At 37.2% G+C, this 19,021-nt stretch overlaps 1 protein-coding gene across 4 annotated transcripts in view; it reads left to right on the top strand.

Annotated features, from left to right (window-relative positions):
- Positions 1 to 5,883: 5,883 nt before the first annotated feature.
- Positions 5,884 to 19,021, top strand: part of hdac4 (histone deacetylase 4) — a 125,668-nt gene continuing 112,530 nt past the window's right edge. For 2 of the 4 annotated variants that reach the window (XM_032566760.1, XM_032566764.1), the window contains exons 1-2: positions 5,884 to 6,014; positions 15,430 to 15,531. In XM_032566760.1, the coding sequence (XP_032422651.1) occupies positions 15,510 to 15,531 (22 nt within the window). In that variant the 5' untranslated portion in view covers positions 5,884 to 6,014; positions 15,430 to 15,509. Of the gene's footprint in view, positions 6,015 to 6,048; positions 6,068 to 6,295; positions 6,439 to 15,429; positions 15,532 to 19,021 lie in introns of those variants that run through there. The other 2 variants (XM_032566761.1, XM_032566762.1) reach the window with 2 other exon arrangements.

Below are 19,021 nucleotides of genomic sequence, written 5' to 3'. Positions count from 1 at the left end.
TTTTTTTTCTGGTAACGAACTGATGCTGATGTTTTTAGCAGCAAAAGGGGGCCCTAAATCAAATTCTGCTCAAGCCCTCATACAGCCTTGGACCGGCCCTGCATGATGAGTTAAATGTGCAATAAATGGTAGATTTAATCCAATGCTGCTAATGTGGCTTTAGTAGCTCTTCCATTTTGTGTCTGTTGAGTTTTTAATAAGAGTCACAGAAACTGTTCTGTTTAATGGGACGAGATTTTCAGAGGGTGCGCACATTAACTCTGGCTGACTAAATAACGCATTTGATACGGTTTGATGCATTGTGTAACTGGAAAAATAATACTAAAAATAAGAATAAAGTATTATAAAACCAGCATGAAGCACGCGAAAGCTTCTCACCGGGGTGAACCTGCATGATGAGGTTAGCGATGAGGAAAATCGCCAGGAGCCCCATAAACACTAATATTTTAACACAGACCACAAAAGTAGAAATGTCATATTTGTTTATTGAGATCATCAATGCCAAACCTAAAAATAACAACAAAAGTGTTCCCATATATTTTCAGTTTTTTGGAGAGAAGATGCAATTTCTGTCTCCTCCATGATAATCCCTGTGGTTTCTGAGGGAACTTTCTCTACTGCAGAGCAAACTTCCCCAGCCGGAGAAGTTTGCTCTTTTGGACGATTGGAGAAATTGTTCCCTAGGACAGCGCTCGCTTCATGGCTACTGTCTGTCACGATCTGTGTTTTTCGGTGTATTTATTTCATGTTTTCTGTGTCTCTGAGTCTCCCTTGATTATTCCCAGGTGTGTCTCGTTCCCTGATTACCTCCTGTGTATTTAATGTCACCTGTGTCTCAGCGTCTCTGTCGGGGCCTTGTCGTTAGTCGTCTTATTTTGTGTCTGTTCTGCCGCGAGTCTCGTTCAGTTCATTCGTACTCTCTGTTGCTACCTGTGTTGAGCCTTAGTTTCCGCTCAGCAGTGCTGCCAGGGATTTGGACTTGTGTATCTTCGCTGTGTTCAGTTTCCTTGGGATTATTTTTCATTATTCATCTTACCTGAGTCTTCTAGCGTCTGCCTCACTGCCACTTCACCCCACATCATGACACTGTCTTCTAGTGCTGTCTTCTTCAAAGCAAAACTTGAGTTTTCTGACTCAGCTGTAGCTGTCTCCTTCTCACAGGGAAGATTGGCGAAATCGTTCCCTAGGACAGTGTGGTCTGGACAGTGCTCCCTTCATAGCTACTGTCTTGAAATGATGTCTTAATCAAAGCAAAAGTTGAGCTTTCAGACTCAACTGTTGGAGAAGTTTGCTTCCCAGCCGGTGAAGGATGAAAAAGGAAAGCATCAAAAAGATCGCACTCAGAGAAGCAAACTTCCCCAGCCGGGGAAAGCTCCCGAAGAACTTCCCCAGTCAGGGAAGGTTCAAAAAGAAAAGACTCGAAAGGATAGTACTCAGAGGAAAATGCACTCATTTGTTCCAATGTTCCAATCTGTCTTGATAAAGAAAATGTTAGAGACACTTCTGAAAGTGCAATAACAAACAGTTTCATTTCAACATGACCCTTAAATTGTATAACAGAATATAAAACACTATATTCTTTTAGACTGCATTAGTCTTATGTTGCACCCTTCATCATACATTGGGTTTCAAATTGAGCTACAATTCAACATTTCAGCATCTTGGTGGATTTGTTTGGCTTGATGGAAAATTATCTCTGTGCTGTACAACTTAATTTAATCAATCGGCGGACAAAAAGGACTAAAACCCTGGGTGCTAATTAGGTTATCTGAATGCACAAACACTCTCAATTGTAGCTTTTTTCCCCCTCTGTGGGTGGATCAAATCTTACAATTAAATAAGATAATGGAAAATAGGAAGATTATTCGATTATTCCTAAAGGATACAAGTAAAGCCCTGTTGTTCTTGTTGCAATTTTCATCATTTCCCCTGTTTATCATCATATGTGCTGCATTTGCATAACACTAGAATCTAACCTCAAGCCTATCCTTCCCATTTTCATTGCATTAGCTTAGTTTTTCCACAAATGTGCTAACGTTGGCTTATCTCCTGAAAGATAATGCTGTGCTCTCTGGAGTATGTTCTGCTATCACTTTGCTGGAAGAATGGGATCTTCCCGTTATAATGTGCAGGAAATCCATCCACTGCTGTCAAAGCAGTTTTACAATAGGGGCACAGAGTGGGTGTTTCCTGATGAACTTGGCCAACTCAGGCACTCAAACAATTTAGGTGAGGAACAAGCATGCTAAAAAGCCCCAGATAATAAATCTGATTTATTATCAGAATTGTAAATTGTGTATTCATTGATAAAAGATAATAACTGATAGTTTAACTCATTTCTCTCTCTTCAGTTTGAAGCTTCTCCATTAGGGTCTGGACTGGAAAATGTGCAGGACGTGAACACACACCAGCTGTGGCCGTAGCTCTGATTATGTTCGGAGCAACTCTCAGCAACGGAGAACCTTGAAGTTGAGGTTTTGATTGACCCAGATTTTTGATTTTCTGACAGAAATTCATTGCTGGCCAAAACATATTTAGGAAACAGTCCACATTAGCTTATATTTTGCTTTCTTTCCATCCATCCATCCATCCATTTTCTTACACCCTTATCCCATTGGGGTCAGGAGGGGTGCTGGTGCCTATCTCCAGCTGTTAGCGAGTGAGAGGCAGGGTACACCCTGGACAGGTCGCCAGTCCATCATACATATATCTATGTTACTTTTTTTTTTTTTAAATGTGGAACCTTTTGGATTTAAGTAATGCAGTCAAAAGATATACAGAAATATTCACAAATGAACTTCATTTAAAATAGATTTCCAAATTAAGAGTAAAATGCACATTTTCCAAATGAATGTTATGTGGTTCCGGTGTTTTAAATTGTCTGGCTTAAGACTCCAACAGAACGTTGACCAGCCCTGACTGGTTTTCCCAATGTGGTTTAGATTAAGTCAACCCAATCATTTAAAAGTAGCCCAATCTGATCACAAGCCCACTCAGTACGCATGTGTTACCGGCACCAGATCTGGGGAATCTGAGCCAGTATCAAGTGGTGCACAGGCAGATGAATCCTGTGCAACCAGTATCTGTGGATCACAGAGGAAGCAAGTTGATGTAAAAGTTACTCTGGCAATAGCTCATTTATTCTGACACACATTTTCAATTAAAGAAAAACAAATAAATAGATAAAATATAATTACAATACAATTCAAATTCAATCAACAAGATCCGGAGTTTCCACAAAGAAATAAAATAAAACAAAATGCACAAATAAAATAACATAGTAGCAAAAAAAAAAATTAAGAAAATCTAATCCTAAATTAACATAACCAAACTGAACAAAACATTCCATCCTAACCTCCTCCTAACTTTAATCATTTCTTTTGATTCAAATCTTATTATAACCAATCCAAGTAGCTAACTTTCAATCAACACACTTATCTATACACACATATTCTTACACACATAACATAATTTAATCCTAACCCATTCCAATTTTCGTCAAATAATAAGTAATTTCTTTCCAGGTTGATTTTCAACAATTCCAATAGGATGTCATCTGGTCTGGATTGTTTTGAAAACATTCTTGGACGGCTTCCAACCCTTTTTCTGTTTCAATGTACAACACATCAACGTTTTTCAGTTGCAACGGTTTTCTTAATGACTTACGTTTGGTTATAACCGTTACAGCGGTTACAAAGGAGATCAAGCCTACCACAAATAAATACACTTTTATGAGAAATAAAAATACTACAACACTACGAAATACAAACACAACATTGACCAATCAAGCGATTTAAATAAATCCAAAATCCCAAGCATCCAACAAAAAGCAAGCCGTATGCCGACACAGATCAACGCTAATATAAAACTGTCCAAATTACACACATACGTTATACAAAACACTACAAAACTAATCTTTATATATTTACAGAACATTTTAAATGGGCTTATAAGAGTTGCTTTTTATCCCACCTGTGAATCACAGGTGGGATAAAAGGTAGTAACGTTCTGGCTAGAGCTCGTTCTGAGCCGCGCATGCCCAGAACCAGGAAACTCGTTCTCCCTGTTAGACCCACAGCGGCATGAGAGCGCCCCCACTGGCAAGAAGATACATGCACACAACAAACACGTCTATATACGTAAGAGAAAAAAAGAGACAAAAATCATTCTGATTCAAAAATAGGGGGTGTATTAATTTTTTATTTATTTATTTATTTATTTTTTTACTTTTTCTCACCTTTTTCTCACATGCAACTGGAGTAAAATTCTGATGGGGCTCCAAATACACCTGGTAACCAAATTAGAATGTAGTGTGTTGATGATATTTGCTTCACAATGAGCATAGAGGAAAGCTAATCTGTGTTGTGCTCAGCACTTTAGCCAAGTATGTTTATGATTCAAATCTTGGGCATGCAGCTCTCATTGTGTTGGTTGAGCCTTTACTCCAGAATCAAACATGGTCAGTTATCAGGGCTTTCTGATTAGCGACATGCATACCTGCGTTGTTTGCCTATGTACAGCAGTCAGACATTTTAAAGACAATTCTAACTTGAAGCAGCAGATCACCTGATACCAGAGAACAGTCACACTTTCCAAGACATGTTGGTGCAAGTCATGAATACACTAGGGATGAAACATGTGCAAGACAATGTCTGAAACTGTCTCTTACTAATTCTGGTTGCTGTGAATCTAACAATAGGTTTAGAACAAGAAAACCACCCTAAATAAACCAGCTGGATGAGAAACAAGCTCAGAAAATGGTTTGATTTGATAATGCTCAGCTAATGATCCACCTGCAACAGTTCCTTTTCAGTGTGAGGACAAAAGTGAGGACGTTACCCATTAAAACTAATCAACCCAAATGAGATGACCTGACCACACAAGTTTGTAATCTACCAGATAGTCTCATGTGTGTGCTCAGAAGCTGTTTAGCTCCTGTGTGAATATTCCAACAAACAGTTTTAGTCTTGCAGCAAATACAGTCAGAGAATTTGTTTGCAGGAGTGTTAAATCAGAGACAAGATTACACTCTTTAGCTGCCCTGTTTTACAGAGCTGTAGACAAATTTGGAACAATACTAATTATGTTGTCAGCAGAACGTGTTGCTGGGTCGAACTGTCCCATCGTTGGCTTTCTTCTGCTACGACTGTGGACAGGCTGAGCTGAGTGGATACTTATTAAACTGTCAGTGTGTGTTTTTTCATCCAGAGAACGTTTACACAAGGCTGAATTGCCCCATTTTCTGTTCAGATGAGTGTCACTGTTTATGTAATCTGTGTTTTACTGCTGCTGCGTTTCTGTCAACATCAATTCCTTCTTCAGGCCTGATGGTAACCTAGTCTAGTCACAGGTGGTTAACCCAGCTATGTCCTACCTTGAAATAATCCCATTTGATCTTTATGCTTAGCTATTTTTAAATGTATTATTTCTACGTGACTTAATAAAGTCCAGCTACCATAAAACAGGATACAGTTTTAGTCTCTTCAATAAAACATGTCTAGATCTGTAACATCCATCTGACTCTTGATAAACATGTTTTTTTTTTTTTTAAAAAGGTGATGATATTAGAGAATAGTTATAATTTAACCTATATAGTAGAGCTCTTTTATTGCAGTTAAAGTCTTTTAGGTATTGAACATAATTCCAAATCAGTAGTACTGGCAAGATCTGCACAAATTAAGACGTAAACAAACTAGGTTACATTCTAAACCTTTTTTTTTTTTTTTTTTACTGTTTCAGCAAGACATTAAAACAAGCAGAAAACATATCCAGAGTAGACTCAGATTGACGGCCTTCATTCATGGATCCTGCGTTATATTTTTCCTCCCAAACTATCCGCGGACCCCGCCCACTACGGAAGCACTGGAGGCTGTCAGACACGTGATTGATTCAGTATGGAGGAGCTGCTCTCTGAATGAGTGGATTTTTTTTTTTTTTAACACCGACGGTTCCCGTATCTTCGTGGATGCTTCAGGAGAGCAGCGGGGTGGAAGCGCCGCTCAGTCCGCCTCCAGGTGTGCCCTGACCCGGTCTCTGTGAATCAGCCTGCTCTGTCGCTGCTGTCTCTGTAAGGTGGCTGTTGGGCTGACTTTCTTTCGCCTGCGCTTTGACTTATGCTCGAAGTTTTCATCGCCCCTTTCAAAGTCAGCAGAAACAAGGCAAAATTGTTGCGCAATAAGCCCGCTGTTTCCAGTTTGCAGTTAAAAACTAAAGCAAGGCTCGGCTGAAATGAAGCAGCTTATCTGTGTGGCTTAAATTGAACGCATTAGTGAAGCTCGCCGCTTTTTATTAAGAGGTGTGGATTTTCGGGACAGTCTCCCTGACTTGTCTCCTCGATAGGTTCTTCTATTTTGTGAGAGAAGTTTTGACAGTGGTTGTTTGGGATTCACAGCACGCATTTCTTCTCCTTCATGTTTGCCCACCGTGCCTGTGTGTGAGGTAGGAAGCTGTGTTTGTGTTGCGGAGCTTTGGGTGTAAACTTGTGCCTCCATGCAGTGTAAACACAGGGCTGTGGCTCTGCTCTGTTATCGTTCCTCTTTAACCCTTTACAAGCGGAAAAATGCTCACAGACTCCTGCTTATAAACTCCAGACCCCACAGGAACAAAAAGTCACAGCAGACCAATATGTCTGAGTCCTACTTTACTGGCTGCAGATGTTTGTTTTTATAGATTCAAACGAAGGATAAGTGGATCCAAACACAGACAAAACTTCAGCTTAATCTGGAATATTATCTAACTAGTACATTCTTTTCCTGGTCAGTTCAAACCTCTGGTTTCCTTGTTAGGTTAGACCTGTTGATTCACTGTTTTATTCTCTTTATTCTGATCACTAATATTAATAGGGACATCAAATAGCTATTTAATAGAGGTAACTTGATTCAGAAGATTTTACATCGTGACATTTTTCAAGCATTCTTTTTGTCAGTTTTGGTGAATAAAAATGAATCAGTTACTATATAAATTTTCGCCTGGCGGTCTAGGCAGGTGGACACTTTCTTTTTATTTTTAGGGCAAGAAGTTTAAATCTATATAAAATGGAAAATTTGAACTACAACAAAAAGTACTGATCTTTAGAAACCTTGGTTTTTGCTTTCATTTTAATTGTGTATTAAGCTTTACCACGACCTCCATGAACCCAGCAGCTTTTACTCTAAAGCAAACCTCTGTGCTCTCAGTCGTTAAACTTGGCTCAAAAAGAAAACTGCTATTAAAGAGTGATTGACCCATTTTCTGCACTAGTTACTGAGCTTAAACTTAAAATGTTTTTCTAGAAAAAAAATACAAAACAGTCAACTCCAAAAAATAATTAGTTCCTTTAAAATATTACTTATTTACTTTGTTGTATTGTTTTCATAATTTATTTTAATACAAACAATACATTAGACCCCTGGCATAGATGAAATTCACAAATACTTAATAAAAATGGTTAGAACAGCCTGTGTTAATAGTCCAAACACAAAATATATCTTAAAATGCATTAAAAATGAAATAATGAGAAGTTTAAGATTATGAAAATTATATAATCATCAACTTAATATCACAATTATCTTACAACATACAGGGAAACCCGTCTTGGCATTTAGATTTTTGTTTTGATAAGCTCTAAAAAAAACAACTAATAATTTGGAGTTATGTTCTACAGAAAAATCCACAAATCTCAGCCGCAAATAGGCGGGGTCCACTGTGTTGTGCTCACATTACTTTTTAACTTGATGATTTTGGTCCATGTGATAAAAATTTAAACACCACTGGTCTGCAGCACCATAGCAACAAATCACTTACCAGACAGTCACAAGGAGATCGATCCGAAGGAACGAGAGGTAAAGGCCAAAGATGAAGCGAAAACAGTTGATGCTTTATACATATAACATCATAATGCTCGAGGACAAACCAAAAAATTAGATGAAACATAAATTGCATCAGATGATGCTTTTATGCTCAAACAGACATGTAGATTGGAGGAATAGATAGAAAGCAATAAAGTGAGCTATAAACTGTAGATCTAGCCGCAAACCTTGTGTTGCTGACGTTCGCACCAAGTTTCTCTGTCAGAAGAAATGTTTCACTGGGTCCGGTGTGATGAATTCACCTGTTTTCAGGCAGAGTTGAAGTGAGAAACATTTCCAGATGTTATGGCTCATTGAAGAACACGCTGATTCTGATTGTGTGCAGAGATGTAAAGAATCAAGGTGGTAAAATATCTGAACATTTTCACAGATAAATAAATCATCAGTTAGCAAGCTTTCTGCATGTATGCACACGCCTACACACCCACACCCATCCCCACATACAGTATGTTTACTGACTGATACCCGAAGGAGAGCAGCCACAATTTTTCAGTTACAAGCTAAGTCTACGGTTAGTTGAGACCTTGATGTTTTGTTTGGAAAGTTTTTTGTGACTCAGACTAGTGACGGCTTGGAACTCAGAAAGGACACCAACTTTCTCCACTGGTTGCTCAGTTTCTAAAAGTCACATCTTTAAGAAAGAGGACAGAAAATCCATTAGCTGTGTCATCCATTTAATGTATGCCAAGTTTTCAGCTAACAGCTTTTTAGGAATCACTTTGCTGATGTCTGGCTGTCTTAGCTTTGATATTTTAAAAATACTTTACTAAAATATTGGAACAAATTGTTTGTGCTAACGTGACTGCGGTTTGCGATTTGCATTCCAGCACGTCCTAGTATGTAAATCACTTCCTTATTTTTGTCTGGTGATCGTGCTATTTCTGGAATGTGAAGTATGTCTCGCAGCTGTGGTGCAACTATTAAGATTTCTCTAGGTGATTATTGAGTTGATTTGCAGAACTGAGGTGAATGCTTAACCCACCACACACACTCTTTAAGATCTGTTCCATACTAATTTGGTATTTTGTTCAAGCAAGATTTTCTGCTGCGTTTTTATCTCATCATAGATGTGTAAATGGAGTTTTTGGTCATGGAGGTTTTTAAAAACTCACTGCATAGTGTGAATTATACAGAGATCACAAAAAACAAGGACCTGAAGGGATAGTTTAACCACTTTCTGCTTTACATACCCAAACAGCACTTCAGCTTTTCTACGTCTTTCTTTCTCTTTCTTAATTCTAATCACTGTTAACGTTTAGATGTAAGCTGAAAAAGCTAAAAAAGAAAGCAAAGAATAAGTAATTTCAAAGAAACCATGAGCTACAATCTCGGGGAGATTCCACCACCCAGCCCAAATGTCAATTTAGTTAATTTTGACGTTATCACAATTATTATCACAGTATTGCAAAATGTCAATGTTACTCCAGAAACGCCGATTATTTTATAGATACTTAAATTTACTGCAAGATGAACTATTGAAATTATATGTACTGCTTAATTTTAGACTAATACATTTCTTGGCCCTTTTTATCATTGGCTGTTTCTTCTTTTTAGACAATTTATTTTATTTATAAAATAGTTGCAGTAAATGAATTAAATTTTTCAGTGCATGAATTTGTTTAATTGCTAAATAGAAATCTTGCCGGTAGAAGCTGTGTATTTTATTGGACAAAATTAGCTGTAGATTCAGATCCTTTACAATGACTTATTGGAGTAACTTGGTTTTAGTCTGGGACATTCTTTGCAGCATAACCTACAAAATATTTGTTGTTGTGACATATGATGCCCACTGAGCAGTACAGTAAAATTGATTAAAAGACTTTGTTTTTAACTTGGTCAAATAATCCTATTTTAACCTGGATGTACTTTAATGATTGTACAAGCTTCAATAAATTTCCACACATTTTTCTGCTTAAAACTCTCAAACATATTAAAATGAAGTGCAACTTTAGTTGCTTTTTAAAAATTTTCTTTTTTTCTAATTTTGCTTCGTTCAGTTTGTGTGTTCTAATTCCATTAACAAGATAATTTAGCTCAGTTCCACTGTGTTTGGTCTGGCCCAAGCTGGCACTGGGGAGGTTTACTTGTTTGTGGACAGTTTGTTGATGTTATCACACTAATGAACTCTAATGGGGTCAGTTAGTGCCAGTGTTGTGCTCTGGGACAAAAAAGGTGACGAGACTCTGTCACCCAGCAGGAATTTGTAAACAGTTTGGCGGGGTCTCCCATTCAGCTCAACATGCAGGATATTAAAGTACTTTTGTTTTTCTCTGTTCGTCTGTTTGTCTGTCCCTCGATTACACGCAGTACTTTAGAAGACCGTCTGTCAAGTACCTGCAACTCTTCCTGGTGGTATAGACACGTATAAAAAAAAAAAAAAAAAGGTCAGCAGGAGCAAATTCTCTTTATTTCTGTTTTTTTTTTTTGGATTTGGCTTTCATCCAAGTTAGTGAAGAAAAGGAAGCTGGACGTCAGCCAGAGATGCAGTAAAATTAGACGAGAGGAAGATCCAAGCAGTAAAACGGTCTCAGACCTTTCAATGAGCAACTATACAGATGCTCTCAGCCTCAACTGATCTGATTTGAGGCCTGATGGGTCCTTGTGTCAATCCTTATAGGCATCCAGTGAGTCCGTGGCTGCGAATCATTCTCCCACGTCCAGCTTCTTCCATCCTGTTGGACTTCACATCATCAGTAATAAACCCATTTTAGCTCCTTTGTGTTTTTGCCAGGACCCTGTCCTGACTTTGTACCCACCCTTGTGCTGTAAAATCAGTTGGTGTTTGGGGATGGTTTCCTCACGTGAATGTGCAGAGTCTGCTGTCATGTCTGTTTTAGCACTTTACGGTAACCAGAAGAGACATGAATCTTCAGATGGTTTTTACTCATCTGATTTTAGAGATAATGTAAAAGTAGATTTTGATTAAACCAAGTAAGATAAATGCAAGTAGGTGATTTGATTTTCTTAACAAGCAGATCTTCACCACTGATGAACACATCAATATCATTTGGATTGTGTTATAAAGTCTGCTTTACTGCCAAAATCTGCCTGTCGGCACCAAAACACTTAAATGTAAGTTACTGTACAGTAGATCTGTAGAAATCTCTGGCTGAAGATAAACTTGTGTAGAACAGACTAACATTAGAAGATCAGCGGAAGTTGGAGTGATTGTTGCTTTTCTGTATTAAATAAGATTATGTTGTAGCTATGGTTTTTGTTGTTTGTGTGTAAATAATATATTTTTACTGTAGATGAGAAACCTGAGACCGGATCATGCCTTGCTTCACGTAGTTTTATGTAACTCCCTCTGTCAGCAGTTAAGCTCCCAAGCAGCAAGAGAGGCTCAAAAAACAATTCCACTTCCTCATATTTAAAATGTTTTTGCTGTTATTAGTACTCATAGTATTCATACTTCTGATTTTTACTCTTCTCAGTGTCTTGGACTTAAATTCTTCTTCCCTGCTCACAATAAACGAATCTTGCAAGTGCTGATCTCTGGTCATTAGAAGTAGTGAAATTGAGTGTTTTTACCTCTTAAAACTGTCTTTCATTGCAGATTGTTGTGATTGCTGATGAAGGCTGTTAGATATCAGTATGAACACGAAAAGAACTCTTGAACGCAGTATGGGATCCGTCTGTTAGTTTCTTTTTGCTTAACAACTGATTCTTGAGAATTCATCATTGACCCTGTGAAATCCAAAATAGCAAAGTTATCACTCTTTGTTATATTCTTTTATCACATATTTCACTTTGATTTTTGGCATCTAATCAATAGTTACTTTGAAGAATCTTTAGTCTTTCATTTTAGCTAGACTATTCTCCAGTTTTACTTGCAGAATAGAAAAATCAAGAACAATTCAGTCCTTGGCACACAACCAGACTTCTCTCACCATCTGAATAATTCATACTCAATCAAGACTGAGAGGCTGAAGCAGTCTTCTTGGCATACACGCGTTTTCAATGATTCATTTCTCAAGCTTTGCAAGGGGTGTGCTTAATTGTTGTTTACTTCTCGCTATCCGACCGCATGTTATTTTTATGCCATGGAGATTACTCCCGACAGCGCTTGGAGTGCCTGGGAAATAAAGTCCATTAAGAGGTCCTCAGAGCTGTTTTTCTGTCAAGCCTCATGCAACTTTACTTCAGAGAAACACAATGAACCACATCCAGTTTAAAGTCTCATCCTGTCAAAAATGGAGAGTTTGACGAGATGCCAAAGATGTATTTAGTGACTCGGCGGTGCTGGAAAAAGTACTTCTACTATACTTAGATGTGATTAAACTGCATCCATTCATGCATTGTCTATGCCTGTTTATCTGTGGAAAGTTGTTGGTGGCTATCTCCAGCAGTCATTGGACATCACAGGGCAAAGCAGCTCAAACAACTGTGCACACGTTCATACAGCAGAGCAATTTAGATTGGCCGATTAACCTACCAATCATGTTTTTGACTGGTAGAAGCCGTGGCTCCCAAATAAAATCTACGAATGCATGCATGGGCATCATGTGTAGCAAATAGAGCTACTGAAAGGACTAAATGTCTGACGTCAGTACTGACATATTTCTACAGGTTGTATATAAGCTAAGTCTGTATTCCAAAGTGGGAGATTGTTTCTTTAGGAATAATGGACAGTGTGAAAAGTGTAATATCAAGATTTCAAAAGTGTAGACAACCCTTTTAGAATGCCAGATTTTGAGATCGAAATAAACAATTTAAAAACTTTTTCAAAATCAGTTTGAGAATAGGGGGGGAAAAAATGGAGTAACCTTGTTGGATTGTTATTCACAACATCAAACTAGTGCTTTGATGAAACTGCTATCAATTTATAAAGAAAGTGCTTTAATCTGAAAATAAGTTTAGCTAATCTTGTAGGATTTCTTATGCCTTTTTTTGTCCTGTTATTAAAGGCACAATTAGTACAAGAAAGCTGAAGATGGAAAACGTTTTGTAATAATTTATAATTTTCTTATGTCACAAACCTGTAAACTTAACACAGGTGTGTACACTTTTGAGAGGTGCTGTATTTGGAGATCAAATTTCTGATGGTTTAATTATAGCCTAAGTTAAAAATGTTGTGTTTCCGTTGAAGAAATTAGATCGCTTATTTGCTTTTATGCAAAAGCACATATATAAGGCTAAATTACACGGCAGAGTAAACAAGCAGCTTTGTCGTCGTGTCAAAGACCTTTACTCTTCATCAACAATTTCCATCTGTCAGAATATCTCACTAATGTTTGATTTGACTTTAGTTGCCTAAAATTCACTTTGCTGTTTGGATGTTTTCCTGTTCCTTTTTTTGTTTATCTTTACTTGCGTGTGCATGAAGAGACCAAACTTTATTTATTTTTATTTCCATACGGACAGTACTCGCGTGATAACCTTTTTTTTCAAATAGCTTTTTGAAAATCACCTTGTTGGCGCTACAATCATTTCATTGCAGTTGACTTTATCTTTATGATGTCAATTTACAACAAATGTCAGCTTAAGATTCATTACTAGACAAACTTCCTCAATTAATGTTTGATTAAATTGACTTGATTTGGGTCCGAAAGGAATTCAAATTGACCCAGGTCACTGGAGCGCAACTCAAGCATGTAGCCAGACTCAGATCTACTTAAAAATACGCTTGTTTAGTCTAGTTATGATTTAATACTGTCAAATTCAGTCAAGTGAAAATATCAGGTGGTAAAAAGTTATTTATCCAATTAATACAGATATAAATTATCACCAGAGCTACAATCTGGTACAGTTCATCTTTCCTCTTGCAGTTCATGTATTGTCCCTTTTTTAAATAAATCAAAATAAAAGTAAGCTCATCCCTACTTTAGGAACCTGGTACAGCTCTCCAGTTGCTCATATCCAGATCTTTGCTTCCTCAATCTCCCACTAAAAGGTTTACTCCATGTTAAAAAAAAGATATGGCTGGGGCGAATATGTGCTTTTACATCTCTATAGCACCAGATTCACCTTGTTTCAACCTGATTCTAGATTGTTTCTTATCTTTGTAATGACATGCCTTTTAGAAAAAAAATGCCTCAATGGTAACTGATCACTGAATTGAAAGAAAATTTCGTCAAGATGGAAACTCAGTACTTAGTGCTCAGCTACACATGGGAGATTCTCAGCCGCAAACTGCTAAAATCTGTTTTCATGCAGCTCATAGTCTTGTGGTTAGTCTGATAAATGTTTTGTACAAACAGTGAGTGCTTAATCAAACACCCAGCCTGAATTCATACAGTTAAACAGCGATTATGATTAATTAACCATAACTCACAGTAAACATAACCCCCTGACATTTTGGGCCTGTTGAATATAATTTTGAAATAGTTGTGATGAATAGTTCTCTGACAAAGCTTGTTTTTCTCTGCTGCTTCACGGGCCAACAGTGATATTTGTATACAGTGTACTCTATGCAAACTTCCAAAAAAATTAATTCTGAAATGAAAGAATAAATCCCCAAACACTAACTTTTCCTGCTATATGCATCAGCAAACATGAGCTGCAATCTGCTGCAACATGAAAAGGACAAACAGTAAGCTCTGAGCCTGCAGCATTGTCTAAAGTATAAGAATGGGGAAAGAAAGGAGAGGACACCAATGGTAATAACATTATTTGCTCTATAAAGGGTTAACTTAAAATGTGGTCAGGGTATGCTTTCTATAGCAAAGAAAATCAAGTGGTTAAATAATCAGTTGCCTCCGAAATCCTCAAGAACTAGAATAAATATAAGCAAAAGAGCATCAAAATGAAATCCTGTGAAGAGCTTTCTGGAGAACTGTTAAGACCACTTTAAGTAAAACAAAGTCTGGCTCCTTGGAAGAAAAATATGAAGAAATGTAAGATGATATGAAAAAAGAATGCAAGTTCATTCAAAGTCTCAGATTATTTCTCAAACTGATGATATACTGAGAAATATGCAGGACTGATTCAATAATAAAATTCTATTTGAATGATGTTAGTCATATTTCTGTTGAACTTTTAGATTCTTTGATATACTGTAAGTGAATTAATCAGTGAATGCCAGAATCATGTGGCTGTGTGTCTGTTTTCAATGAAAACGTTTGTTCATCTTTTTGGATAGGGATTTTGAAACATTAGATGTCTAAGGCTTCAGGAAGCCTGTTTATAGATTTAATTACACGATCCACTGCACATAAGAGCCTTTTAGTTCTGCATTGACCTCCTAAGCTGACCTCTGAAGCTTTATTGGTTATGCAATTGATGCAGAATCCATAAAATTTTATAAATCCTACTTTGTAATTTGTTGGTGATTAAAACAGCTTCAACAGGAACATGCATAAATGTATAATTATTTTGTTCATGTGGATGTTAGACTTTTCTTGACCAAACTTTTTTTCTATTGGGTGTGGTACAGCCAGTGCAGAATTAAGTGCTAGAATAACAAACTCTGACTTTTAGTAAACCCAGATGTTTTAAAATGAAACTACATTTGCTTAATAAATAGAACAGGCTTGCAATTTACTTTTTATAGCTGTACCATTTATTAAAAATTCTGTCACAGTGTATCAACAAAAATATAGGTGAAAATGTCTAAAACACTGCCCTGTTTTTCTGCTCACAGTTTGGCAGTCCTGAGAAGTCTCCTCTGCAATGGGTAAAAAATGACGATCGCTACATCCACTAAAGGTGCATCGATCAACAATGAACTCTCACAGTCGCCAAGGTAAGATCTACTGTTTATTTTTATTTTATTTTAGTTTAGTTTAGTTTTTACCTATAAGTTATTGTCTGTGACTCGAAAGTGCATGCATTTTACGAATGGGTGGAATTTTGCATGACAGATTTTGATAGCATCAACAATTCAATCATAATTTGCAGAGCCAGTGTTGATGCTTTCGTTTTGGGCCTTTGGTTTAGCTTTTCCACTTTTTTTTGTTGTTGACTGTTTTAATGGAGCAGAAGTATAATTATCATATAGTGTTTAAAGTAGGAGAGAGTTACTGCTGTTTTGTACATGTTGCTGTTTTTGTGTTAACAGTTCTCCAGATGCCTCAGCTGTTTCTTAATTGTTGGTCCACTAATAGTCCTTGCATAGCACAGTTTAGGTTGCTTACACCAACTTTTTTTTCACTTGCACTGTGCTGGGAGGCATGCTGTCAGAGTTTAAAGCATTTGCGTCAGAGGATGCTGGCACAGGGCAAAGATATCTTCAATTCCTGTCATTATGTTCCTCTAATTTATTTCTTGAATACATCATGTTACATAAGCAGAACGACGATGTGGCCATATTTTCCTCTTTTCATTTCCCTCCCTGTACTGATCACTTCCATGCTTTCCCTTTGCACAATTCTCACAACTGATGTAACTTTAGTGTAGATTTAACTTTTGATGTTATGTTTTATAGAAATAAGAGAACAGTTTCCACAAAAAAGAATATCTGCCATTACTTTAAGAGGCCTTTGCCTTTCAAGAAGTGAAAAAAAAAGTTTAAGTTTTGCTTAACCTTTATGTTGATCATAAACCTCTAAACCCTCTGTTCTATTTTGGTAGCTTGAAAATTGGGAAAGAAGCTCTCATTTCTCAGTTTTCCTTCCAGTTAGTGGCTCATTTTCTCCTTGTCGCCTTTTAGTCTGAGCAGTATTACTAAGCCGTTTTTCCACATTTAACAGATCATAATTTCCTTTTCCAAAACCACCATGTCATAGCACTGAAGAGCCCTTTTGTCTGATCTAAACTTGGGTGGCAGTTGCTACCATGTTGTCATGCTTCTTGGTATTTTGGAGAAGGGTTTATACCCCTGGAGGCAGCAGTAAAACAAAACAGAAAGACTCTCTTCCCCATAAGACCCCTGCCCTTCTGTCCTCTGCCGTCATTGGCTCATCTCCTTTCTCCAGCAGCAATAATCGCTGTCCTGTCCTGCCTGAGTGGGGAAACTTTGTCAGTGAAGAGCTCATGCAGAGTGACTTTCTGCATTAGAGCTTGCTGGAGGCCCCAGTTCAGAACTTGTCTCACCCAAATAAAGTACTGTTGGGTTTTATGGGTGTTCCTTTTGTGTCTTTGCATTTTAAGGACTTCAGTAAGTTCTTGTACACTCTAGCTCTAAATACATTGCTCCAACCATTTTAGGGGCATAATATGTCATGTTTTAGTATACATTGCTCCAACCATTTTAGGGGCATAATATGTCATGTTTTAGTATACATTGCTCCAACCATTTTAGGGGCATAATATGTCATGTTTTAGTGGCAGACTACCTAGAATTGTCAACAGTACTAAGAAATAAATCACACTGACTTTCATAGCTGAGTTTTTAACGTCCTTTCTTCACATGATGAAAAACTCCACAAGATGTCCTTTATGAACCAGAATCTGTACTGAGAGATTCATGATGTGATCATGTGTCACCTGGAATATGATTGCCCATTCTTTTAACTACATTTAGAGCGAATGTAATAAATTGGCATCAGACCTGTTGGTGGTGTATATAGGCCACAAATCCTAGTTGAAATTTGTGCCTCCCATACAAAGAAATACATGAGTTGTGTTTTATAAAGAAAAGTTGAGTAACTCCAGTCCTCGGGTGCCACTGTTCAGCAACTTTTGGATCCATTCCTTCTTCAAAACACCTGAACCAAATGACTAGGTCTTGGCAAAACTTGCTGATATGCCAAAGAGGTGATTCAGCTTTTTAATTCAGATTGTGTTGGAGTAAGTGCATCCAAAAGTTGCAGGAATGTGACACAGGGCGGAATGCACTTGTGGGGAATATTTTGGCAAATAAACTCAGGAAAATGTCATAATCAGAGCTTTATTGATGTCTTCTTCTATTAGTATATAAAAAACGCCAACATGTGAAAAAAATCTGGTTGTAGTTTTTGGTTAAATACATTTTTGTGACATTAGGCAATGCAATAAAAATTTGTGATATATGTATTAAAATTGTAGAATTTGCAATTGTGCATATATCCTAAGTGTTATTATGAGACAATTTCTTGCTGGAAACTAGAGCCACCTGGGACTGTGGAGTAAAGGGATTTCTTAGTTGAACTTCAAATACAGTCATATTGAAAAAGCATGGCATGCTTCTAACCGTATGTTATAGTTCACATTGAATGTTCTGTTTGAGGAATAACCACATCAATTAAATAATCTACATAGTTCAGACTAGCCATTCTTTTTAGATATGTCCGTAATGTTGCTAATTAGCATCATATCATAATTTACATGACTTGTTTATGTAATCAAGTTATCAATGCTTAATTCATTCAGAGCTTGACTGAGAGAAAACATTGTTTCTACATACTTGATATAAATTCAGAAATTATGGTGTTAAATAGAAAACTGACTTAATAATTGTTATAAGTGGCATAATGAGAATCGTGATGATGTGCTGAAGGCAGAGTGTTAGTCAAGTCATGTTTGATATGAACAGCATTTTCCTAAAAACTCAAGGTAACATATCTATTTGATTGTGCTATAAAATGGCACTATGTGCCTGAAAAATACATAATACTGCTTCTTTAAGCACCAAGTCTGCTGCTTAAAAGCTGAAGCTTTAATTTTTTTTTTTCACTTGACCTTCCCACACTCTTCTCTGTCCCTCTCAGCTCCCAGTTTCAATCAGTAGCTATAATAATTCACGGCGGGAGCTATCAAAAGCCTGTGGTGGTAGATTAAAGGAGAGCAGTTAATGTCTGGAAAGTGTATCATAATCTTCAAAAGGAAGTTTAACACCTGCTGGCCCACACTGAAGGCTCCTCATTCATAAAGGCCAGGCAAACGAGGAAAACGCAGGATGTTAAATGAGAGGTTTTACTCTGAATGTCTTAAAAGCTGGAGGTAAGAATGATTGAAGACGATAGAGGTGAAAGGCAAAATGAAGTTGAGAGGAGAACATTAGGAAGAAATTAAGAATTTAAAGTAAAATGTAACACTGCTGGATTCTCTCTGCTCTACACAGTCACTGCTTTTTTGTGAGTTTTATTCCCCCCCAAATAGCTCGAGCTGTACAAATCACTTTCTCCTATCTGTGTTGGAGTATGGCATAAATATTATCATTCGGATTCATTCTTGGTACAGCAATTATTCCTCAGTGGAGAGATGGATTGGAAGGAGTTGATTCAGACCAAAAAGAGGCCTTTCTGAGAGAACAATGGAAGCTGCTGTGGTTAAATTAGATTACTGCTTCATCATTGTTTTCCTTTCCACAGTTT

Source organism: Xiphophorus hellerii, chromosome 7 (genome assembly GCF_003331165.1).
Source record: "Xiphophorus hellerii strain 12219 chromosome 7, Xiphophorus_hellerii-4.1, whole genome shotgun sequence".
Taxonomy (NCBI): domain Eukaryota; kingdom Metazoa; phylum Chordata; class Actinopteri; order Cyprinodontiformes; family Poeciliidae; genus Xiphophorus; species Xiphophorus hellerii.
Note: the sequence above shows the minus strand (reverse complement) of the source record. Positions and strands in the feature narration are given on the sequence as shown.